The 23,749-nt window shown below is 44.7% G+C and overlaps 12 protein-coding genes across 12 annotated transcripts; 7 read left to right on the top strand and 5 right to left on the bottom strand.

Annotated features, from left to right (window-relative positions):
- Positions 1–209: 209 nt before the first annotated feature.
- Positions 210–3,632, top strand: OGAPHI_004295 (uncharacterized protein; the record flags this gene model as incomplete). The annotated part of the gene is made up of 1 exon (XM_046205357.1): positions 210–3,632. One exon carries the CDS (start codon positions 210–212, stop codon positions 3,630–3,632), a length of 3,423 nt encoding a protein of 1,140 aa, XP_046061310.1.
- A 36-nt stretch (positions 3,633–3,668) lies between these two features.
- Positions 3,669–6,098, bottom strand: OGAPHI_004294 (uncharacterized protein; the record flags this gene model as incomplete). Its single annotated transcript, XM_046205356.1, has 1 exon — positions 3,669–6,098. One exon carries the CDS (start codon positions 6,096–6,098, stop codon positions 3,669–3,671), a length of 2,430 nt encoding a protein of 809 aa, XP_046061309.1.
- Positions 6,099–6,223: 125 nt separating this feature from the next.
- On the bottom strand, positions 6,224–7,552 carry OGAPHI_004293 (uncharacterized protein; the record flags this gene model as incomplete). Its single annotated transcript, XM_046205355.1, has 1 exon — positions 6,224–7,552. One exon carries the CDS (start codon positions 7,550–7,552, stop codon positions 6,224–6,226), a length of 1,329 nt encoding a protein of 442 aa, XP_046061308.1.
- Positions 7,553–7,649: 97 nt separating this feature from the next.
- OGAPHI_004292 (uncharacterized protein) lies at positions 7,650–8,801 on the top strand (the record flags this gene model as incomplete). The annotated part of the gene is made up of 1 exon (XM_046205354.1): positions 7,650–8,801. The coding sequence occupies one exon, from the start codon at positions 7,650–7,652 to the stop codon at positions 8,799–8,801; it is 1,152 nt and encodes a 383-aa protein (XP_046061307.1).
- Positions 8,802–9,062: 261 nt separating this feature from the next.
- OGAPHI_004291 (uncharacterized protein) lies at positions 9,063–10,267 on the top strand (the record flags this gene model as incomplete). The annotated part of the gene is made up of 2 exons (XM_046205353.1): positions 9,063–10,188; positions 10,260–10,267. 2 exons carry the CDS (start codon positions 9,063–9,065, stop codon positions 10,265–10,267), a joined length of 1,134 nt encoding a protein of 377 aa, XP_046061306.1.
- Positions 10,268–11,006: 739 nt separating this feature from the next.
- On the top strand, positions 11,007–13,028 carry OGAPHI_004290 (uncharacterized protein; the record flags this gene model as incomplete). Its single annotated transcript, XM_046205352.1, has 1 exon — positions 11,007–13,028. The coding sequence occupies one exon, from the start codon at positions 11,007–11,009 to the stop codon at positions 13,026–13,028; it is 2,022 nt and encodes a 673-aa protein (XP_046061305.1).
- A 63-nt stretch (positions 13,029–13,091) lies between these two features.
- OGAPHI_004289 (uncharacterized protein) lies at positions 13,092–13,547 on the bottom strand (the record flags this gene model as incomplete). The annotated part of the gene is made up of 1 exon (XM_046205351.1): positions 13,092–13,547. One exon carries the CDS (start codon positions 13,545–13,547, stop codon positions 13,092–13,094), a length of 456 nt encoding a protein of 151 aa, XP_046061304.1.
- Positions 13,548–13,614: 67 nt separating this feature from the next.
- On the top strand, positions 13,615–15,216 carry OGAPHI_004288 (uncharacterized protein; the record flags this gene model as incomplete). Its single annotated transcript, XM_046205350.1, has 1 exon — positions 13,615–15,216. The coding sequence occupies one exon, from the start codon at positions 13,615–13,617 to the stop codon at positions 15,214–15,216; it is 1,602 nt and encodes a 533-aa protein (XP_046061303.1).
- Positions 15,217–15,520: 304 nt separating this feature from the next.
- Positions 15,521–16,012, top strand: OGAPHI_004287 (uncharacterized protein; the record flags this gene model as incomplete). Its single annotated transcript, XM_046205348.1, has 1 exon — positions 15,521–16,012. The coding sequence occupies one exon, from the start codon at positions 15,521–15,523 to the stop codon at positions 16,010–16,012; it is 492 nt and encodes a 163-aa protein (XP_046061302.1).
- Positions 16,013–16,151: 139 nt separating this feature from the next.
- OGAPHI_004286 (uncharacterized protein) lies at positions 16,152–20,108 on the bottom strand (the record flags this gene model as incomplete). Its single annotated transcript, XM_046205347.1, has 1 exon — positions 16,152–20,108. One exon carries the CDS (start codon positions 20,106–20,108, stop codon positions 16,152–16,154), a length of 3,957 nt encoding a protein of 1,318 aa, XP_046061301.1.
- A 483-nt stretch (positions 20,109–20,591) lies between these two features.
- OGAPHI_004285 (uncharacterized protein) lies at positions 20,592–22,178 on the top strand (the record flags this gene model as incomplete). Its single annotated transcript, XM_046205346.1, has 1 exon — positions 20,592–22,178. The coding sequence occupies one exon, from the start codon at positions 20,592–20,594 to the stop codon at positions 22,176–22,178; it is 1,587 nt and encodes a 528-aa protein (XP_046061300.1).
- Positions 22,179–22,234: 56 nt separating this feature from the next.
- Positions 22,235–23,602, bottom strand: OGAPHI_004284 (uncharacterized protein; the record flags this gene model as incomplete). The annotated part of the gene is made up of 1 exon (XM_046205345.1): positions 22,235–23,602. The coding sequence occupies one exon, from the start codon at positions 23,600–23,602 to the stop codon at positions 22,235–22,237; it is 1,368 nt and encodes a 455-aa protein (XP_046061299.1).
- Between the last annotated feature and the right edge of the window lie 147 nt (positions 23,603–23,749).

Below are 23,749 nucleotides of genomic sequence, written 5' to 3'. Positions count from 1 at the left end.
TATCATTTGTTATGCATATCAAGAGAGTAAGTAAAACTGTTTACAATTGCTAATACCAGATTGTGATCCAAGGTTTCAAGACCTACAAGAATACCACGATCATCGATTCGTTTTCTCCGGGTCACAACGTTGTTGTCGGACGAAATGGGTCGGGAAAGTCGAACTTCTTCGCCGCCATCAGATTCGTTCTCTCGGACGCGTACACAAACATGACGAGGGAGGAACGTCAGTCTCTGATTCATGAAGGATCTGGAACGGTGATGTCTGCATATGTGGAAATCGTTTTTGACAACACAGACCGCCGTTTTCCCATCGACAAAGACGAAGTGGTGATCAGAAGAACCATTGGGATGAAGAAAGACGATCATTCTTTGGACTCCAAGCTTGCAACCAAGGCGGATATTATGAACTTGCTTGAGAGTGCGGGTTTTTCCAAGTCCAACCCATACTATATCGTTCCTCAAGGCAGAATCACCTCATTGACCAACGCCCAAGATTCTGAGAGGTTGCAACTTTTGAAAGAAGTTGCCGGTGCGCGTGTTTTCGAAACCAAGTTAAAAGACTCTCTCAAGGAGATGACCAACACCAATAAGAAGAAAGAGCAGATCGACGAAATGCTGAGATATATCGAGGGAAGACTGGAAGATCTCGACTTGGAAAAGAACGACCTTAAGCACTTTGAAAAACTCAACAACCGGAAAAAAGCTCTCGAGTATAATTTGTATGATAGAGAGCTCACGAGTCTGAACGACCAAATTGAGAGCTTGGAGTCCGACTATGCCTCTGCGGTTCACGATACGTCTTCCTTGGTGGAGAAGTTAGCAGAAAGGGAAAAGCAAGTTCAACAGATTGAAAGCTCCCTGGCCGAGCTCACCGCTAACTTGAAATTAGTTGACGTTGACATTTCCGAAAATGACAGCGAGATCAGAGATGTTTTGGAAGCTATCGGTGACCACAGTGCGCAACTGAAAGACGCGGAGCTTGAACACGTTCCATCTGGTGCTGATCTCGCTGCACAGATCGCAGAGCTGAATTCTCAAATCTCCCAGAAAGAGGTTGAGTTGGGTAGATCTCAACCGGCTTTGAAGGAAGCCATCAACAGGGAGCGCTCGATCAAAGCCAAGCTCGATGAGATGAAACAGCAGCAGCGGTCTTTATTGTCGAAGAAGGGTCGCTTCTCTCAATTTGAAAGCCAAGAGCAACGCGATGCCTGGCTCCACGATGAAATTAAGACTCTTGCTGACTCTCTAGACACAAAGAAAAGCGAGCTTTCGGAGATCTTGTCTGCCAGAAGCCAAGCCGAGGCATCCGCAAGCCAGCTGGCTTTGCAGCTTGACAGCGAGGGATCCTTGGATTCTCTTACTGTAGAGATGGATGCGCTTGATGCTCAGCTCGGAAACCTCAGACTGAACTACAGCAAGCTGATCGACGAAAGAAAACAACTTTGGAGGGAGGAGAGCAAGCTCAACAGTGTGATTCAAACTTACGAGGAGGAGAAAGCTCGTGCTCAGCAAGGAGTGAGTGAAACGATGGACCGGTCCATGGCCCTGGGTCTTGAATCTGTGCAACGGATTGCAAAAGATCTTGGTTTGAATGGCGTCTATGGTACTTTGGGGGAACTAATCAATGTCAGCGAAAAGTACAAGACTGCTGCTGAAGTTGTTGGAGGCAGCTCTTTATTCCATGTTGTTGTTGACACCGATAGAACTGCTACTCTGATTATGGATGAGCTGGTCAGACAAAAAGCAGGCCGTGTCACTTTCATGCCCCTCAACAGACTTCATCCTAAAGATGCAACCTACCCAGAAACTTCTGATTCTGTGCCTTTAATGAAGAAAATTGCCTTTGACGAGTATTTAGAGCCAGCTGTGAAGCAGATATTTGGCAAGACTGTGGTTTGTATCTCGCTGGAGAAAGGAGCGGAGATTGCCAGTACTTACAAGCTAAATGCCATCACGCTAGACGGAGATAGATGCGATCGCAAAGGTGTCTTAACAGGAGGTTTCCGCGACCAAGGAAGATCCAGAATCGACTGTTTGAAGAGTCTTACCAAATGGAAGACGGAAATCTACAGTACTCAAGAGAAATTGGCAACTATCAAGAGGGAGATTTCTGAAAAAGATTCTCAGGTCACACAGGCCAGTGAGGAGCTTGCCGCTGTACGCAAGGAGCTTGATGCAAAGTTCACCCTCAAAGAGTCACATCTTTCTTCCAGAATGAAGCTGGTCAGCGAGAAGAGCAGATGCGATCAGGAGCTGAATTCCTTGTCCAGCCGGATCGAGACCTTGCAAGCTTCTGTGAAGCTTGTTGAGCAGCAGATCAAGGAGTACAACAGCGAGCTGAAAAGTGACTTTAGAGAACACAACCTTAGCGATGCGGAAGTCAGACAACTCGAATCTCTCAGTACCGACATCGTGGACACTGAAAAAGAGTACAATGTTGTGAACGAGAAGCTGAGCGAACTGGAATTGCGTGCATCTTCATTAACCTCTGAGTTGAACGGAAGCTTGTATCCAAGACTGCGTCAATTGAACATGAAGAGTACCAACTCGCAGGAGTCGTCTGACTTGAAGGTACAAGACCTAAAGAGAAAGCTTGAGTCTCTGAACGAGGCCAAAAACAAACTCGAAACATCCAACTCTGAACTTATGGCCAAGTCCAAGTCTCTTACCAAGGAGATGCAAAGCAAGGAGGACCAGCTACAGAAGCTCAACGAGTCCCAGAGAAATATCCTTCGCAAGTTGGAGAACTACGGAAAATCTTCAGAGAAATCTCTGAGTAAGAAGATTCTTTTGAGCAACAGACGGGACGAAATCAGTCGTAAGATCAGAGATCTGGGAGTTTTGTCCGAGGAGGCATTTACTTCGTTCAAGGAGATGGTTTCAGGTGAGATTTTGATTTTACTTAATGAAGCGACAGAGGGATTGAAGCAGTACAGCCATGTGAACAAGAAGGCCCTCGAACAGTTTGTGAACTTCACCAAGCAACGGGACTCGCTGGTCGAGCGTAGGGATGAACTTGATCAGGCAAAAGAGTCCATCGAAGAGCTGATCTCTGTTCTCGAGCGCAGAAAAGACGACGCGATCATCAGGACGTTCAAGGAGGTCAGCTTGGGCTTTACCGAGGTGTTCGAGAAGCTTGTTCCAGCAGGAACGGGAAAGCTTATCATCCAGAAACGCAGTGAAAAGACTGGCAAGGGACAGAAAGCTGTTGAGGTCGAATCTGACGACGAGCAAGACTCGGAACTCATCGATCAATACGTGGGAGTTTCTATCTCTGTGTCGTTCAACTCCAGAGATGATGAGCAGCAAAGAATCGAACAGCTATCTGGAGGCCAGAAATCGCTGTGTGCTATTGCTCTCATTCTTGCTATTCAGAAATGTGACCCTGCTCCGTTCTATTTGTTTGACGAGATTGACGCCAACTTGGATGCCCAGTACAGAAGCTCTGTTTCGCAATTGATCCACGAACTGTCCCAGAATGCTCAGTTCATCTGCACTACCTTCCGTCCAGAGATGCTAAAGGTGTGCGACAAGTTCTTTGGAGTCATGTTCAACAACAAAGTCAGTACAGTGAGTGAGATCAACCAGGCTGATGCTTTGGGCTTCGTGGAAGGCCAACAACGCAGCTGATTTGCTATTTAGTTAATACAAAGCACGATAATATCGCTATTTACGAGCATCTTTCATCAAATCCATGAATCCATGGTTCCGCTTCTTGCCCTTGGCCTTGGCCACAATATTGCTGGCTGTTTTGGCATCCAGGTATTTCTGAGAACCCATGTCCTCTTCGCCAGATGTAGCGTCCTTCGAATCGTCAGAGTCCATGTCGGAGTCGTCAGAATCGTCAGAGTCATCCGAATCAGTTTCGCTCTCAGATTCTTGGACCGGTGTCTTTTGTGTCTGCGATACAGACTTCTCCGTCTTGCTAGTCTCTCTAACGTCAGGAAGCCCTCTGTCCATCAGCTGAGACAGTTTAGGTAGCGAAGAGATGCTCTTTGTCAGCTTCTGGGTTTGCGATTGCGACTGCGAAGAGGGCTGCGATTGCGATTGCGACAGAAGTTTAGGAACAACCCGGCCATCTTCGGTGCTTGGGCTCTGCACTGAGTTTTGGCTGCCATTTAGAATTGACGAGTTGCGTGAAGAAAGTCCGCTGGTGTTCCCAAGTAATGCCTTCGGGGCTTTCACTACTCTGGGACGCTTTACTGGCTCTTTTTCCACTTCGTCGTCTTCATCCTCATCGCTAGATTCAGACTCGCTCTCCGCAGCCTGAGAAACAATAGGCTGCGATGCAGTCACAACCGGTTTCTCGGTCGTGTCCAGCGAACCATTGGACCGCTTACGTGGTTGTGTGATAATGTGCTGCGCGTCTATATCAGGACTGATCTCATTTCTTCTCGTAGCGTTGTTATCGTTCGATTTGGTCCTTGGCTTGATTCCCGTCTTCAAAAGACCAATCACCTGGTTCTTCGAATAATTGCTATTTGACTCGCTCTTCTCTTGAGAGGAAGCTGGAGCTCCTTCTTTGACCGAAGCTTTAGCTGGAGTTTTGGCGGGAGTTTTGGTCTTAGCATTCGTCTTTGCTGCGACCGTCTCCTTTGTGTTCCCCGTAGCTTCTTTTGTCTTCTCGGAGTCTGGCTCATTTGTAGTGTTCACAGTGGCACCATCTTTCTTTGCTCTTGGTTTTCTTGTGGTCTTTTGCTTCTCCTCTGCCTTTGGGTTATCGCTTGACTTCTGATTCTCATTCTCTTTCGGATCCTCTTTCTTTTCCGTCTTTTTTCCTGGTGGACGTCCCCTGCGTGGTTTGGCTTCCGGAGCAGGGTTCTCTGATTGAGATTGAACACTATCTGTAGTCGTATCCTTTTTGCTTGCTCTAGGTTTCCGAGCCTTTGGTTTGGCACCTGCTTTTTCGGTTGTACTAGTTTCTGCTGTGGCAGTCTCCGGCGTCTTGATAGAATCGTTCAGTTTTCTGGTCACTTGAGAAGGCTTCATAGGCTTTGCACCTTTGAAGGACGCCGACACAACATTAGCGGGGGTTGGTGTTTGAGCAGGAATGGAAGATAAAGATGAATTTGCTATGTCTGTAAGCTGCAAAGGACTTCTCTTTTGGTCTGATGCAATTCTGTTCATCACGTCTGCTTTTGTCGGAACACTAGGTCTCTTGCGCACAGAAGACGATGTACTCTTGTTAGAGTCGCTCTGATACTGGTCACTGTCAGTAAGAACGTCGTCGTCGTCATCATCATTCTGATTAGCTTCATCCTCCTTTGTATGATCATCGTTCGCTTTGGACAAATCTGGTTGGAATTGCGTAGAGAGCATACCAGAGGTAATTCTGGTTGGAGATCCAGGTGCAACCACCGGACTTGCGACTCGTGGGTTCAATTGTTTTCTTGGCTCCACTATTACAGTGGCATCATTTTTGCCGTCATCTGGTGAGATCAATGTCAAGTTCGATTGATGCGTGTTCTCGTCTGCTTCCAAAAGAGGGGCAGGTCTGGCGCTCTGCCAAACATTTTGTGTTTGAGAAGGTCTGAGCTTCTTCACCACCTGGTTCAAATCGTTGCGAAGATGACGTTTACCATTGATGGTGTGTTCTCTTTCCTCATGAAAGTCGCTGTCCACAAGAACGCGGACAACACTTCCATTATCAAAAATCATGGATACCACATAATCCGGGTCTAAGTCACATTCGTTGATATCCTGAATTTGGCTGATAGCTATTGGCTCCTCATCTGGATACAGCTTGAGAAATCTCTCCTGAATCTCAACACAAACCTCTTGAAGAGTATTTGAACTTCTAGTGATGTGGAGGAATTTCTTAGTCCCGTCGTATGGAGTTGCAATTGAGGGTTGTTGATATTTAGGTCCTTGCGCTCCCAAATTTGCGTAGCCGCCAACTAGCGGCGTGCTGGATCCATTCAAAGTGAAATTTGGATAATACGAGGCATTCGACTGAGATTGGGAACCAGGATACATCTGAGATTGCATTTGAATCACGCTCATGTCCATGTTGTTAGCCGACCCATTGATGCCAGAGAACGCATTTCTTGGTTTCAATGCATTCGGGGGCACAATATAAACTTGTAGTTTGAGCATCTCGTCGCTTGTTATTGAAAACGCACCAACAATTAGAGCTGTTACAAGTTCTCCGAAAGATTGAAGATGTTTTGTTCTACGTGAATTATTTTTTAATTAGTGTATATTTTTTCATGTCGCTGTCATTAAAAGTCCGTGTTTTTAGCGCGGATCTGGTTGGCTTCCATTTCATCGTGAATTCGGTTCAAAATGTCTGATTTGGGCTCCTCAATATGGTTAGAGGACATTTCGCCGCTCTCAAATTCCAGGTTGTCCTCTTTTGACTGAGATTCCAGCAAAGGATTGTAGCCCCATGTTGAAATGGTCCCGTCTTGGCAACCACTGTAATACTTGAGCGAGCTTCGTTTCCCATAAACAATACTGGTTGTTCTTCTGTTGATTGCACCACCGCCTTTATTCAATCGTGCAAGCAATTTACCGTCTTCTAGCCGGTAAACGAGCAATTCTCCATTATCAGATGGGAACCATAAATATTGTAGCTCTGTTTCGTTGATGGGGCTTAACGCCATAGTGATGTGCTGATTTGACTTATTCCTTATAAGGGGTCCAAAGTTTACCTGCTTATTGAGCGGCTTCGACGAGCTGGTCAGATCCCAAACTTTGATCTTGTCATCAGACCCCAGAGTCACCATTTCTGCTCCATCTTCAGTGAAAAGTATCGAGTTGATTCCGCCGTTGTGAGCCTTGGGTATATTTTCGTGCAATAACAACTGTCTGGTATTACTTCTATAGTTGATTGTCGTGAGATTGTAGTCCAGCTTAAAAATTGATCCATCAGAGCGTCTCACATCCCATCCAATACAATAGCCATCTTGGCTACCACCGACAACCAGGTAGGGATTGGCTGGTGACCACTTGCAACTAAGCATATATCCAAACCCGCCTTGAAGCTTTCCCCCGCCTCCTAGCGTGTGTGTACTGGCCAATGTTCGCAAATCCATCAGCCTGAGTCCTCCAACTCCACCGTCTGCACATACGGCTACCAACGAGTTTCCTCCATGATCCTCAAAATCAAAATTAACAATCCGTGACCCCAGATTGAAGGAGTGAACCTCCCTCATTTCGTTTGCATCCCAGACTTTTAGAGTATGGTCAAAGGATGAAGAGAGCCAAAGACCATTATCAGACCACCATTTTAAATGGGTGATGCCGAATTTGTGTGCAGACTTGGCCGGAAGCTCAAAAATTGGTTCCAGCTCCTCAATTTCACCTTGCTGATCAAGATCCCACATCTTTATTGCCGATTCGCCGCCTCCCGAAAACAAATAGCGTTCATGAACCGGATCTAGCGATAATGAATTAACAGAGGCAATATGAGGTTTGGAAGGGAAATGACCCTTCAGCGAATCGAGGTTATCTAAGTTGAGATACTTGAGCTCATTGTAGATCTTGAGCACTTCCAATGGAGAATGGTTGAACTTGGAGATGGCATGTTCAAACAATAATTGGTGCATGCCAATATTATTTCAAGGCGATCGACCAAAAATTACCCTGCAACAAAAGAACTCGTTGACGAAAAATAATTTTGACAAAATTGTTTGAACTTTCAGTATGTTTTTGAGACGTTGTAGTGCGCTAGTTCGCGGCTTGCGTGCTTACTCTACCGAGGCTCCTTTGGAAGGTTCCGAGAGCCTGGCAAGCAAAGCTAGTGAGCAGCTCAAAAGTTCATCTGAAAACAAACCGAAGAGACAATTCAAGAGAAGATCGGACCAGAATTCAAGAAGAGCCGATTTCCAAAGAAACAGCAGAGGTCCACCAAAAGCTGGAGGTGCTAGATTCAACAACCAACAAAAGCCTCGATTCAATAGAGGTGATGCGTCTACAAGAAAACCGAGACGGTTCCAGCAGCCGGAGGAGTCGATAGAGTCGCTAGTTTCATCGAATAATGCCGACATGAAGCCTTTTGTTGACCGGGCACTGAAAATGTTTGCCGAGGTTCCTGACAAAGTGTTCGCTGCACAGGGGTTGACTAAGCATGTCGAAAAACTGAACCAGTTGACCGAAAAGCTAGAACAAGCTGCTGAGCAGAGAGACAAATTCAGAGAGTGCGAGCTTCCGCGAGCAAAGCTGGACTTGATCAAGAGCTTGGGCCTCATCGAATCGAGTATTGATGGCACAGAGATCAAGGAAACCTGGAACACCCTGGATACGTTGAGAGAATTGAGCCAGGTTTACAAAGAATTCAACTACTTCGCTTCAGAAGACGCACTTCAATACAAGTTGACAGAGCCAGACGCAGCGGAATTGGAGATAAATAAGTCCAAGATGGGATACAGCGTGAAATCGAGACTTCTGCGTGCCCTTTCGACATTGAGTGAACAAAGCGGACTGTCTTTGGACTCCGCCAATCTCGGTCAAAGCAAGCTCCATGGCATGAGCAAGTTGTATCCATTTGCTAATCCGAACGTACCAAAGTTTGGCTATTCCGAGGTTGCAGATCTCAACTCCCTTTCAAGCACTACCGATGCCAACGTCAAGAAAATTATTGACTCGACTGTGAAAGGAATAAGACCAGAACTTAAATTCTACAAGTCTAATGAGTTCAAGACCGAACAAGCTCGTGTGAACGCTGAGGTTGTGTCACATGGTTTGAACTCCAACGCCCAGCTGCAAGTGGATGACATGCATGTTCAGTTAGGAAATGTTTTCGTCGGCAAAGGAAAATTGGCCGATATACCTAAGCCGCTGCCTGCTTCCAAGTAAGCGTACTGTATATAACTAATAAAAAAATGGAAGTCGTGCAGAAGGTTTTTAGAAACCTGAACCAAAAAAATCATCCCCACTGCCAAATGCAAAGACGGGTCGCCAGAATGTACTTCTGTTGATTAAATAAAAATTACAGGAACATATTAATATTGGGTCCCTTTTCATACCTACAGTTGTCTCAAGCTTGTGTATACTAGGTGACATTCGAATTCCGATCAAACAAATTAGGAATTTGTGACACTATAGCAATTTTTTCGAATGTCAAATCATTTTAATGAAGGCCTTCAGGGCAAGTCATATAAGTTTCGGTCTAAGCCCCCGATAGACCCCACCAAAGAAGAAGACGTTATTGACAAATTTCTGAACCTAAATTCATATACCCCTGTTCAGGAAGGCTCTCCGGAAGGTTTTCCTAACTCACAGCAACTGGACCCTGGAACTAACATGCAACACTCGAGTTCGTTCGATGGCTTGCAACCGACACCGTCCTCGAAAAAACCAGCTTTCCTGGATGAAAGCTCGATGTTCTTATCAAGCAACTCAGAATCTTACTCTAATCAGGCCTCCAATAACTCCTATAATTTTATCGGGTCCAGCCAAGACTTCCCCACTGTTCCATCTCTCGAGACTCCCCCACAACAACCATATATCCATTTTGAAGATGCCATATCTGACAATAAATCGCCGACTTCAGCTGAATCGACAGCTCCTCTCATACAGATAGACAAGGCATTTGCCGAGTATATCTCGCTACAATCGGAGATGACCGAGTTTCCACAGCCGACGACAATGGACAGATACTCATCCAACCAGTTCGAAAGAGACGTGACACAGTACAATACGAACCCCAGCTTTTTTCTGCAACCGCAGGCAGCCGGGCAGTATATTCAAACAGAGTCGAGCACGGGCTCCGACCTTTCCGCTTCTAACTCTCCGTATTTGTCAGCAGTTGAATCGATTGTCAGTGGAGATTTGAACGAGCGAGGAGATGATCTCGAGGGTCTTCAAATGTCAGAGGACATAAGGCAGTTGTCTCTTTCCGCAATTGCCACACCAAACATAAACCTCACAGAACATAATTTAAGAGAGCAAGAACGAATCTCGTCAGCTCCTCCAATTGTTATCGAAAATCCAGAGAATTTGGCGAAAAGGACACCATCCCTATTCTCGGCTTCCTCTTCAAGAGCTTCTTCCCCTAACAGATCCGGGTCTGGAAGTTACACCGGTGGTCCACATATTACAAGTGGAGACCATTCTTTCACCCCAGAAATTTCCATCAAGGTGGAAGACACCTCGAATCCCCATACAGTTGACAGTTCAAGTTATAGTACTCCGGATCATGAAAAGCTGTACACTGGCAACTACTTGCAGGCTGATGACGCCGGTTCATTCTTGTCTCCAGATGATCCAACATATAACTCTATGAGATTGGGACGACAGCGGCGTCACTCCGAGTCAAGTAGCAGGTCCAGGTCTAGGTCCACATCCAGATCTAACTATTCTGACAATGATTCAGATTACGAAAGTGACGCCTCTCTGTCAAGAGAAAAACTCTCCGAGTTGGCAGCCCCACCTTCTCCAAACAAAAAATCACAGAAAAATCCAGCATCTTTTGCCTGTCCCGTTTGCGAGAAAAAGTTTACAAGACCGTACAACCTCAAATCACACTTGAGGACTCATACAAATGAGCGGCCATTTCTGTGTACCGTCTGTGGCAAAGCGTTTGCCCGTCAACACGACAGAAAGCGTCATGAAGAGCTACATTCTGGGGAGAAAAAATACCAATGTCGTGGCTCTTTGGCCGACGGTATCACAATATGGGGTTGTGGAAAGCGATTCGCGCGTACGGACGCGTTGAGACGACACTTCCAAACAGAGAGCGGTAAAAACTGTATCAAGCCATTGATGGATGAGATTGAAAACGAGAAGAAGGTGAGCACTACAGGAGCCCCTTCGAAAGAGCCAACCAATGCAAGCCTACCCGTTGATTACTTGGACATTTCGGACTACAACAACCTCTTGGACCAGATTCTCTCTGTCCAGAGCAAAGCAACGGTCAATTGAAGTCATGATTCATGTCGTGTACGAATCAAGTAGAATATTTAATTACATTTCTTTTGAAGATCTAATTATTTTTTTTTTATTGTTGAGAGCCTGGTTGCCGCAAGAATCTTTTACTTTGCCCAAGGAGTCCATTAGCTGATGTATCAGTTGCTGGAACTTAGTATTGGGATCTTACTGCTTTTGACAAGAGTTTGCGCACAAGAATCTGTTTCAATTCAGGAGCATTTGATAGACCAGTATAGCACGTTTATTCAGACTTTGCAACAGTCGCTGGGAAAAGTGAGTTGGATTGATAGAAATTGGAACCTTTTTGTGGTCGGAGTTGTTACTATTGGAATTGTAGTAGTTAGCACCGGACCTTTTGTTAAGAACAGATCGAAAGAAAGTTACATTTACAGGATAATGACTGGATTTGGCGAGAAATTCAACATGGCAATTAGCAGGTCGTCATCTGCTTTCGGGTTTGGTGGACCTTCTCTATCTAGCAGTGATCCATCTTTGCGAGAAAGCTACCAGCGGGCCTTAAGTTTAGGCGGCTCCGTCGGAGGACTTGCTAACGATGGCAACACTTGCTTTATGAACAGTGTTTTACAGAGTCTGGCGTCTTCGAATGAGATTATGGATTTCCTTGGAAAATTCACCAACGATGAGAACAACGCTCTTAGTGGGAAATACGCTTTCTCTGCTGCATTACATGACCTTTTGGAAAAACTGAATGCAAAGCATGGTAACAAATCCCCAACTTACAAAACTAGAAATTTGCTCAAGGTTATGAAAGACGGACCAAGTAAGCATTTATTCCTTGGATACAACCAAGAAGATGCTCAAGAGTTCTACCAATCTGTGATGAACCAGGTTGAAAAGGAGTATCTTGGTCCTTCTCAAAATGAGAAAAATAAAGGCGAGCTACAAGACAAGTTTGTCGATTTCAAGGAAGGAATGTTAACAGGACTGCATAATTTGGGTGATCTTGGGACCATCTACCTACCTGCTAAACAAATTGATCCGTCTTATCCCGATTCTGACTCAAAAGTGTATCCTATGAAGCTCATTACTCCTGTCGATGGACTTCAATGTGAACGTATAGGTTGCACAAGGTGTGGAGAGATGGGCGGAATCAGATACTCGGTGATTAGTGGTCTTGGACTGAACCTTTCATCTCCTACTCAGTCGACCTATACTTTGCAAGAACTGCTAGATGGCTGGACTGAGCAGGAGGTGATTGATGGAGTCGAGTGTAACAGATGTGGTTTGCAAGAAATCAACTCGGCTTTAAACGAGTCGTTAAAAAAATACAAAGAACAAGGACCAAAAATGGAGAAACTCATTGAATTGACCACTCAACGGATTCAGGAAATCGACGTTGAGCTGGCCAAGCCAATCATCAATGATGCAGTCTACAAAAAGCTGCACACAAAAAATAGAATACAAAAGTCACAAAAGACCAAGCAGATCTTCTTTGCTAGACCTCCTCCTGTGCTTTGTATTCACATAAGTCGTTCAGTGTTCGATCCGAGAACGTATACTGTGCGCAAGAATAATGCTAAGATTACATTCCCTATGAAGCTTGATTTGACTGATTACGTTGCAGAACCGGACAACATCAACATGGATGCACGTCTAGCGTTCCGTAAATGTGATGAAGGGAAAGAAATTACAGACAAGAAGGAAGAAACTGAAATACCAGAGGTACTTGAAAAGTTAGAGCCAGTGCCTCAGGCAACAGATGGCTCCAATAAATTGGAACAAGAAAAGGAGTCCACTCCGTCTGGTTTGATGTATTCACTCAAGTCTGTGATTTCTCATTTTGGTACACACAATTATGGACATTATATTGCATACAGAAAATACAGGGGTGTTTGGTGGAGAATTAGCGACGAGATTGTCCGCATTTCATCCGAAGCTGAAGTGCTTGCTTCCCAAGGAACATACATGTTGTTTTATGAGCTCAGCTCTAGAAATGACCCAAGAGATTCTATTAAGCCGGATCACGTTGAGGTGGTGGCTCCTCAAGATATTGAAGAGCCAATACAAGCAGATGCCAGGACTGACTCGGAAAATGAATACGAGAGCAACAACTCTCTTGCTGATGAATTGCATGTTAATACGGAAGATGATTTGCGCCAGAACGAGATGATTGCGATCCAAGCAAACCTGTAACTGAATAAACCAAAATTGACTTAACATTAGTTATGTACATTTTAAAACTGATTAATTATTAATTCACACTTCTTCGTTAGAAATGTTGGGACGGTAAGCTTGTAGCTTCTCTCTGTTGTCTTCTGCGAGCTCCTCGTTTATTAACTCGTTCAGGTCGTAATCGTACTCTCCAGGTCCAGCATTTGCGAATTGCTGATTTTTATTGGATCTTTTCTTCAAGCCAGACTCGTTCTTCATGTGGAGCTTGACCGGGATATCCTCCGACGTCAGATGGCCAATTTTCGAGTAGAAACCTGATCCTGTGCTTTTTGCATTGTTTTCAAGCTCGATTTGTTCGTCTGGAGGAACGTATCCGCCGTATCCGTCGCTGTCTATCAGACTCGACTTCTCGGATTGTCTTAGCTTCTTCTTCTCCAAGTAGGATGGATTTGAAGAGTATGTGAAGAGGCCCGATAGGAGGGGCAACAAGATCACCAGGGCAATAAATATCACCATCAACACCAATAATGTGAGAAACATGATTAATTCGAGATGATGGATATTATTTTTGAGTGAATATTTTTTTAACATATTATGGCACTATAGAATGGACCCTCCACAAGAGAAAAGCAAAAAAGTCCCTTCTGTTACTCTTCGGCTCTCTGCAGAACCCGAAAAGAAAGAGTTGGGTGACGAGAGCGACTCTTTTTCTGATTTCTGCGACCCGGAAGATTTGGACGAAATTGTCTCCAGAGCCCATATAGACCGGCAAAAAAGACACGAAAAACGCACCTCTCCAAAATCGTTTATCGTCACGCTGAAACTTCCCAAGCCGCTCCTGGCGCTTGCAAGTCAACCGTCCGCTTCCTCACTCGCATCCGACCCAAGTTCGCTCGCCAAATCCGCACCTTTCCTTGACCCACAGTTCGACCGTTTTTCCCATGTCAGCCTTGTTCGAGACCACATTGTTGTGCTTGATCAGATCCTCTCCGACCCATCCATCCCTGAAGATCTCAGTCGTTCGCTCAGAGAGCTCCATGGAAGTCTTTGGTTGCAAGTTTCGACCATGGATACATACTCCTTGTATCAGCTCTTGATTCAACTACAAAAACAAATCTCGAGGTTCAAAGACTTCCAAGGGATGGTCAAGTCGTCTGATGAGACGTCTATTGACCCGGTACTGTCGCTTGCATCGTCAAGTCCCGCATACAGCTCGCCATCGGCTATGGTTCCGAAAACCGTTGCTGGTGACAGTTACGTGCAAAATACGTCGCTACCGACCTCCACAGTCTCGGCTGCCAAGCCCAAGAATACACGTCGGCACAAATCTCCTGTTCAAAGTACGCTCACCGGGCTCTATAGAACAAAAAGGAAACCAGTTCCGGATGCAGACGATGATCTACTCGAGGAATCAATGATTCTCTCTTTGAACGATCCGCTCTCAGGCAAAAAATTCAAGACTCCACTGCGCTCGCGCTACTGTTCGCACATCGAGTGTTTTGACCTAGACAGTTTCATGCAGATGAATAACCTTGAACCTTTTGGTTTGAGTGTGCGCAAAAAATCAAGCAAAATAGACGTGACGGAAATCCTAAGTGACACCAAAAGGCGGCCTTTAAATCCGGATCAGCATAACAAGAGAACAACGTTATTTCAATATAAGGCACAGTTACGCCAAAACAAGACCCAAAAGATACCCAACAATAGTTTGGAGTATTTTAATTGTCCGATCTGCAAGCTAGAATTTAGCATTCGTGTTCCAGGCGATTTGTATATAATAGGGGATCTGCAGGAGATCATAGAGCAACTTGATTCAAACTCCAATATCAGCAAGATTCAGATTTTCCAGGACGGTAATTGGGCGTTTGTGGAGGAACAGCAAACGAAACAGGTGACTAGTACAGAGATTGTGGAGCTCGACGATCTCGACAGTTCTGAAGAAGAGCGTGAAATCCAAAAAATCAAGGTAGAGAAAATCGATTCAAAGGAGGTCCCAATTCCAGCTCCTGTGGAGGACTTTGGTCTAACCGACGAAGATCTTTTTGGACCTTCGGACGACGAAATTGAGCAGGAGATTGACCGGATTGTAGACCAGGTCATATCAAAGGACGACATGGCAAAAGCTTATCGCCCTGTCAACAGACAAATCAATGAACCAGTCTTCTTCACCGGAAATGGAGATCAAGAAGACCCATTTGTGATCGACTGAATCAACCTAACAAGTATCGCGCAGATCGATGCTGCTATCTTTTTGTTTTAGCGTGGCTTCGTCATGCAGGAGCAATCTATTTTTCAAAATTGGCAGCAAAATCAGTTTTCCTGCAGGGGTTTATGTTTTTTCGCCTCGGTTGAGGAAACTCGTGTATCGACTATACGTTATTGCGCACTTTGCATTACGTCGATGATGCTGATCCTATAAAAAAAACGGTTAGTTTCGTTGCCGCCTTGGAACACGATCTTGCTCCCATACTATATAAATCCTAGCAAATCTCTTCGAAATAGCTATCTAGATAATGTTGTTCAAACAGTTGGTTGTTGTTGGATTTTTGCTCAAATTGGCCGTCGCTATTCAGCTTCAGGCCAAATCGTCTCATCCGGAGATTGACGGACTTGGAATCTCGAGTAAGCACACCGGAGCTGGCACAGACTACTTGTATCTCGGTAAAGACTTTGAGAACTTTGCGTGGAACGGAAACAGCCTCAGCAAGAGCGTCGGCTCAGCATACAACCAGTACTTCACAGTCAAGGACCGCAACCCTCAATTCTCTGTCTCTGACAAGGGCTCCAAGCTGGACTTCCTCCCAAGCAGAACAGGAACTCTACACCATGACGACTCGCCTCACGGATTCTACGCATGTAAAAATACTGGCGACCCTTACAGCTATTCCAAGGACAACTACCAATTGCAGTACTACAAAGACCAGAAGCCTCCTAATGGATGTCTTGACTTGGTCATCGTTGGATGTTACTCCAACTCCACCGCACCTCATGGAAAAGGTTATTAGATTTTTTGCTCCCAGATTTGAGGATATGCTGTCTCAAACAAATTTTATAGATGTTCTTAATTAAGTTTTGGCTTTGGTATAATCATTAGTAATTTACATAGCGCAAGGTGGCGGTATCCCGGTAATGGCGACGAGAAGCTCACTTCCTTTCGAAGGCAACTTGGGCCAGCGCATCTAATGCGCTCATGCCCGTTGCTTGAGGATGTGGCGGCTGCTCTGCTGACTCAGTCTTGACCTTGGGAGCAGGATTCATTATATTTCCAAAAGCGGACGACTGGTACAACTGAGGTTTCGCGTTTGATGAACTCTCTTCATTTAATAGGTTCCTGATGGACGATCGCGGCTTAGGCGTGAACGGCGACCCTGGGGAAACAGAAGAAGTAGATGTGAGCGGTGGAAGATGCGCTTGAGCACTTCTGAGACTTGGAGGCTGTAGAGCCGTGTTCAACAAAGAATTCATTTCAGCAATACCCGGACTCGTAACGGATCTCGTTTGCACAGATCCAGCAGCCTCCACCAGCGACGACAGCGGATAGCTTTTAGCTGGATAAGACGAAATATTAAGTAGCGATGGACCTGTTGAGGCCGGTAGTTTGGCAGAACTATCGTTGCTGGTCTCCGGCGCTGGAGTCGAACCAATAGCATTGGTGTTTGTCGAAGCAGGTGCACTAGAGGCACCTGTCGAAGGATAGTAAGTATGCAAAGCAGGAAGTTGTAGTGGCTGTGGTAGTTCCTTAGTACTAGACGGTTTTGGCTCGGATGCAGGCTTTAAAGCCACAGGACTTTTCTCGAAGAACCGGCCAAGTGGGGGACCGTCGGAAATCTCAGCTGTCTCGGGAGCAATTTTTTTATCCTCGTCAATAATCCGTTTGGAGTCGGCCTCTCTGGCCATTTCCTCCCATTTGCTGTTTTCAGCTAGCCCCCTTTGATAATAGTTCCGAACCATGGTGGATGTCTTAGAAGTGATGTGTTTGGACATACTTTCCCAATCCGTACCGTATTGTTGTAAAAGATTTGGAAAAACGCTGATCTCCTGCACACTCCAATAGCTGGTGATGTGACTTCGATCTTTATGATGTTTTTCTTTCTTTCTGTCGTTGTCATCTGCGCTCTGGTAAGTGTTAATAGAAGCCTCTTGTGAAGCTTGAGAGCTGGAAGCAGATCCATCTTTGACCTTTTGTTTTTGCTCTTCGTTCAGTTCACGAGCCACTTGCAAAGGATCGCCGCTAGAAGACTGTAAAATTGGAACCACATCTTTCGAATCTGCTAGTCTTACAGTGTTGGCACCATCTGGATTGAGCTTTTTTCTACCCCTTTTCTTCTTTGGCTTCTCGAGTGGTTCGCCAGGAGTCTTCTCCGTCTCTTCTTCAACCTTTGTTGGTTCAACAACTGGCGGAGCAGCCTCATTTGATGAGGATGGAGAAGCAGAAACGGTAGCGGACGGTTTTGCCCTCTTTGGTTCCGGAGATGAAGGAGGTGCACTTTGCCTCCGTTTATTTGAATCTGTAGCATCAGCTTCATTTTCACTTGGATCTGCAAAGGTTCCCTCCAAGCTGACACTAGCAATTTCATTAGTAGATGTTTCTGGGGTCTGCGTTCCATTTCTAACCTTTCCATCTCTGCTCTTCCTCTTTGTGGCGGAAGCCTTTCTGGTTGCTCTCCTGTTCTTGTTGGCGACAATCTGTTTGTAGTTAACTTGCTTCTTCGTTCTGTAATAATGCAAAACACACTCTTCAGGAGTTCTGAGTCCACCCATGTGATTTGAAATGCGACCAAACTTCTTAGGCCACATACTATAAGCTTCGCAAAACTTCTCATGTTCAGCCTTAGTAAAAGTATCGATAGGATCCTGGTTCAATCTATCTGCCCATCTTTCTTTATCAAGAACTAAATTGTTTGAGTCAAAAAAACGAACCATCGCATACTTCTCAACAGGATTTATGATCATACTTGGAATTTTGGCACTACCATGTTGAGCCTTAACTAGAGGATCACTTTCTCTTTCCTTTTCCAAAGAAGCTAAAATTTCCAGAAATTCTGCCTCTGTTCTGACAGTATCACCATGATGCCGACCTCTCCTTCCAGATAAAGGCCTTTCTTGTTCGTCTGCCCTTGTAGTTTCCACTGTTTCAGGTCTGGAAACTTCCTCTTCGGCTGTATGGTAAAACTGATTCAATTGTTCGTCCATCAAGCTGACACGCTTGTTCCAAGCATTCTTCCGCAAAAGATATTCTTCGGTGAGATCCTTTTTCTTCTTGTCCAGAATGACTTTCATCAGCTGCAATTTTTCAGCCAAATTTGGACCATCTGCTTGTTTGAAAACTAACAACGAGGTATTGAAGAAGTTATACTGACTGAGGTCTGAAAGTTGTGAGTTTCCCAGGTATTTCAAATGCTTCCGTCTCTCGCTTAATGGAACATTTCTGAGTTCATGGTATTTGGTTTCAACTTTATTCATTGGAAAGATGCATGCCTGGTCAGTGTTCTGAACTGTTTCAACAGAAATTTTGGCTTCGGAAATCTCACCCAGTATCTGTGTACTTGATTCATCTTTCTGAATACTTTCGATCTTCTCTATCTCTTGGTCGTTTGGCTGGTCAGACTCTTTATGATCAACGTCCATCTTTTCGACAACATCAACTTCGTTATCCGGGTCGTCTTTTGATTCTTTTACTTTCGAAATATCACCATCAGTCATTGTGTGAGGTTCAACCTCGTTCTCCTCTTGAGCATGAGTCTCTGTTTTTGTTTGTTGTTCCTCTGCTTTAGTGCTTGATTGATTTTCGGTGATGGAAAGATTTTTTTGAACGCCCGCGGTAGCCTCATTCGATGAAAGATCCACCTCCATATTATCACTCTTTCCACCTTCTTTTTCAGCTTCCTCTGAAAAACTAATCCCTTGCTCCGGCTCTGGTTTCGACTCTGGCTCTGGTACTTCCACGGGCACTGAATCAATTTCCTGCTCTTGTTCAAGTTCTGGTTCTGGTTCTTGTTCTGGACTTAGTTCTCGGTTCGGAGTAGGAGCCGTCCGTATGATAGAAAGAGTCTCTTTTTCACCGACATCGTCTTCGACTTTGATGTTCTCAGTCGAAGGTTCTTCCTTAGAGGGATACTCGAGTTTCGTAACGTTGTCTCCATTCTCAATTTGGGGTAACTGCTCTTCGGACACATCTCTCTCTTGCGATTCAGGTTTCTTAAGAGGAGACTTAGAGCCTTCCAAAGAAGTGGAGCTCTCATATCTGTTGTAATTATAATGTTTCTGTCTGTTGTTCCAAGTTCCCTCGTCATCTTCGCGATAATCTGATCTATAATCGTCTCTGTAATGACCACGGAAATATCCCCCTGAAGAGTGAACTCTTTGTGGTCTATAGTCGCGCATTCCTCCGCGATTATATCTGTAATCCCTGTTCGGAATCAAGTCACCACCGCGATTGTTGGGTCCGGCAATGAGATCACCAGACCTTGAAGATCCATCTTCCTGACTGCTGTATCTGTCTCTGGAACCAGAATTCCATCGTCCTCCGGAGTATCCATCATCATTTGAAGGCATCGATCCTTGTCTGTAATTATCCTCTTGTCTATATTGATCTCTGTCATAATAGCCGTTTGAATATCTTGCGTTCATCGATCCTGAGTTTCCTTCACTGCTGTATGATCGATAATAGTGTTGAGATTGACCAGGTCCATTTGCACGATTCTTTGGAAGGGAAGAAGATGGGCCTCCTCTTCCTGATCGATATCCAAGACCTCTTCTGGGGCCTCCTGAGGAATACGAATTTCGTGCATATCCTTGGTCGTGACTGCTGGAGCGATAAGAACTGTAGCTCTCACCGGAAGAAGGTTGCGGGTAATTTGCACTTCCACCGGCAGAGCCTGGAGCAGATCCTGAATGTTCTTGCCTTCTGGAGGAAAACGGATTTATACTGTTTTTCTGTGTGTATGGAGGAGCGCTATTAGACTGGTAAGGATGGCTGTTGTATTTGCTGTGATGTGGTGGCGGGAACTTGCGTTGCCTCTTATTGTCATCTTTATAGATTCTGCCACTATTATGGCTTGAGCCACCATATCCAGACCTTGAGTGGTCTGTAGGAGTCATCACTAATGTTGAACTTAGTGGCTGAAAATAGATGGGACTCGAAAGTTGGTCAGTTGATTGGAAAGAAGCGCAAAAAAATCCCTATGTACAATATTGGTATAATTCAATCGATCGAACCACTATTGCGCATTCATTCAGTCCCAAATAATGTAGAACCCAGCAATCAAAGAAAAACAATCCCTCCTTGTCTTTTAAAGGAAATTATTTATACACCTATTTTTTTTTTCAAACCGTCATGTCGAATGACAGACCTCAGAAATTATTAAAAATTAATTTAACATTAAATCCGGGTAATGTTTGTGTTTTCGAGATGAAGGGAAAATATCAATCGTTAAATTTTTCGTGTTTTTCCCTGATTACTGTTTTAGGAAGCATTATTTATTGCAGGAGTAGCTCCTTTAATTGAGCGTGTCGCAAGGGTGTAAAAAGGGTTTAAGACATGTTTCAAAGTTGGTTTTGATTTTTTCAAGTACATTTCTGAAAATGCATCACTCTCTTTCACCAATGTCATCTCCTTCGTTCAAAAGGACAATGGATCCCATCGAATGGGAAATACAACCAAAGCGAATCAAGCTTGATCAAAAGGCTTCTGCCAATATTGGGCTCCTATCTCCCCCGGTTACACCTGAGAAAAATGATAGGATTTTGAATATTCAGCCCGGTCCAGTGAAGTCACTGAACACGAAGCTGTTTGACACGAAAAGGCCTGCTTCCATCTCTGTCTACTCCAAAGCAAAAGAGCTTTTTTTAAGGAGCGCTGAACTTGATTTGGACCAAGGATACGCCTTGGTCTCGAGAGAGAAGGAAGCTACTCTTCTAAGAGACCGTTTGGACCACTCGATTTTGAACATCGACTCCACGTCGATCTACGTGTCTGGTCCCCCTGGAACTGGGAAAACTGCTCAAATCAATGCAGTTTTGAGCTCTCTCGTGGTTGGTGACATCGAAAACGCGCAAAGCAGTATATTCAAGGTCCCTGTTAAAGTTGGAACGAAGCGCATCAACCGCAAGGTGCGTATTTCGAAGATCAACTGCATGACTGTTCGCAAATCTGAAGATATCTTCGACGCGATATACAATGACATACAACCCAACGCAGACCGCAAGAAAAAGAGCCCAGCTGAGCTCAAGCAACTACTGGCAGACCAATCAAAGTGCGATATCACAATCATCATCTTGGATGAGATGGATAACCTGATGGGCAGAAGTCAGCAAGTGCTCTTTGAACTATTTTCTTGGGCTTCAAACTTAGCAGGGGATAATCCAAAAATTGTAATTATTGGAATTGCCAATGCTCTCGACCTCACCGACCGGTTTTTACCTCGTCTGAAGAGTAACAACATAAGCCCTGATGTTATTCCTTTTCTTCCGTACACAGCGGAACAAATCCAAAAAGTCATCACTGCCAAACTACAAAGTTTAACCGACTCGCAAACAACTTCAGTTCCTTTAATACACCCTGCTGCTATTCAACTATGTGCCAGAAAAAGTGCCACAACTACAGGTGATCTCAGACGTGCATTTGATATCGTCCACTGCGCTCTCGATCTTACTGAACGTATACAATTACAGAGACTCGGAACTGAGGGGTTGAGCCAATTGACGTTGGCTGATGCCCCAAAAGTCATGATCGCACAATTGGCCAAAGTCTGCAACACTTTTCTCAGTGCTAATCCGAATGCAAAATTGCAAAACTTGAACATCCAGCATAAAACCGTTTTATGCACATTAATCCGTTACGATGAAGTGTTGAAAGCTCAAAAATCAAAAACTGGAGCTTCGATCAACTCATTTTATTCATTCTACAGCTCCCAACAGGAAGTGCGCAAAGCTGTCGGTATTCTTAATAGAGGCGAGTTTCTGGAAGTGCTAAGTTCGCTGGAATCGGACTCGCTTGTGAATATCGCCTCGATCGCAAATACCAAAATGCATTCAACCTCTAAAATCAAGGGTCCAATTAGCTACGGAGACTCCAAACTTTCTTCAAGCGTCCAGAAGATGGATGCTCTGAGAACGGTTGACGATATTGGTGTCTTGAAGAAGATTCTGACCTGCACAAATGATCAATAATTATAGCATAGTAATAATAAATTTAAAAAGCTATCTACTGCAGTGAAACTGAAAGTCTAAGCTTTTGTTGCATTCTGTGCCCTCGCGGCACGCGCAGCAGTTGCGGACGGTTCTCCTAGAGTGGCCCTTTCCAGCGGTATTCCGGACAAAATCTCGTCCTTGAGTGTAGAAGAATAGTTGACAGGGTTCTTAGGGTTAGTCCATCCGCTCTTTTCATCATAATCTTTTCTGAACTCAGCAAAAGGATATGATGGAAGCGTTCTCACCGGTGTATCTTCATCAATGAGACCCAGATCAACTTGTCTTTGGATCAAGCCATCGAGATAAGGAACCAGATGCTCTCTAAAGCAATCAAAGTTCTTGTACTTCATAACTTTATCCGGAGCTTCATCCAAAATCTTGCGCAAGAGAGATGGAATCAATGGTTCGTCTTTCATCTCTTCTATAGAGTAAAAGATTGGGTGATTCGTGAAAACAATGGCTTTGGATTTTGGCAATCTTCTCAACGTCTGTCTCTCAACTCTCACGTTGAACTCGGTAGGCAGGATGCTCGAGTCAACCTTGTCACCTTCTTTCATTGCATATATATTGTTCAAGAATAACTTGTGGTCCCAGGAAATGTAGAAAGACGCTCTCTCCACGGGGTCAGCAGGGGCCATCTTATCAAAGAATCTGAGCATCGACGTGCGGAGCTTCTCGGCGTAGTAAGGAACAACATCGTGAATAGCGTCCACAGTCTTGCCGATTTTTTCACCGACGCCAAACGATCCGCCAGGGAATGGCACTGCTGCTGCAGTAAGTCTGAACTCTCCATCATCGCACTTCTCCACGATGTAAAAATCTTCCTTGGCCATCTTGGAAACAAGGACAAGGGGATGTTCCTTGATAGGCTCAGAAAAGTCAAGAACCTCTCCAGTAAGTTCGACCTTAACGTGGACTCCGTTGTCCTCTGTGGTAAATAGCAAAGGATATCTCTTCAGCATATGGTTTTTAACAGTATCCAGTAACTCGTAGACAGCCTCTCTCGATTTAGGAGTCCATCCAATGTGTTCTTCCTTGTAAGTGTGGAAAATTCTCTTTTTCTCCTCCAGATAATGGATATAGTACTTATCCATATCAAGCCAGTGGTTTATATCGAGCTTGAAGATGGACATGGTTTGATGATAAGGCAGCCTGAACGGTCTCCATGGGCGATCGTCCCTTCCACGAACCTGATCAGGTGTAATATACAGCGGGGTTGGTTCTGGTGGAGGGGCGTTCATATCGGAATGAAACTTGTTTGTCTTTTGGGTAGAAGCTCCTTTGGGAGCAGCTGCTGGCTTCGACTTATACAAGCTTTGGATCAATTGCTGTGCTATCAAAAGCACTGCGCCGAAAACAACACCTGCCACAGGCAGTATCATCCAGTTTGTCTCTGCAATCATTCTGTCGTTACCACGGTGGTGTTGCCATGCTTTTTATACTCTCACGGAATTTTTATCTGATAAGACTAGCGAGTTCCCAAAACGGCAAAAATTTGAATCGATATGGTTACACACAAAACACGCGCACTAAATTGACAGATCAAACGG

Source organism: Ogataea philodendri, assembly GCF_020536065.1.
Source record: "Ogataea philodendri strain CBS6075 chromosome Unknown scaffold2, whole genome shotgun sequence".
NCBI classification, from domain to species: Eukaryota; Fungi; Ascomycota; class Pichiomycetes; order Pichiales; family Pichiaceae; genus Ogataea; species Ogataea philodendri.
The sequence above is the reverse complement of the archived record's forward strand: the minus strand, read 5'-3'. Positions and strand labels throughout refer to the sequence as shown.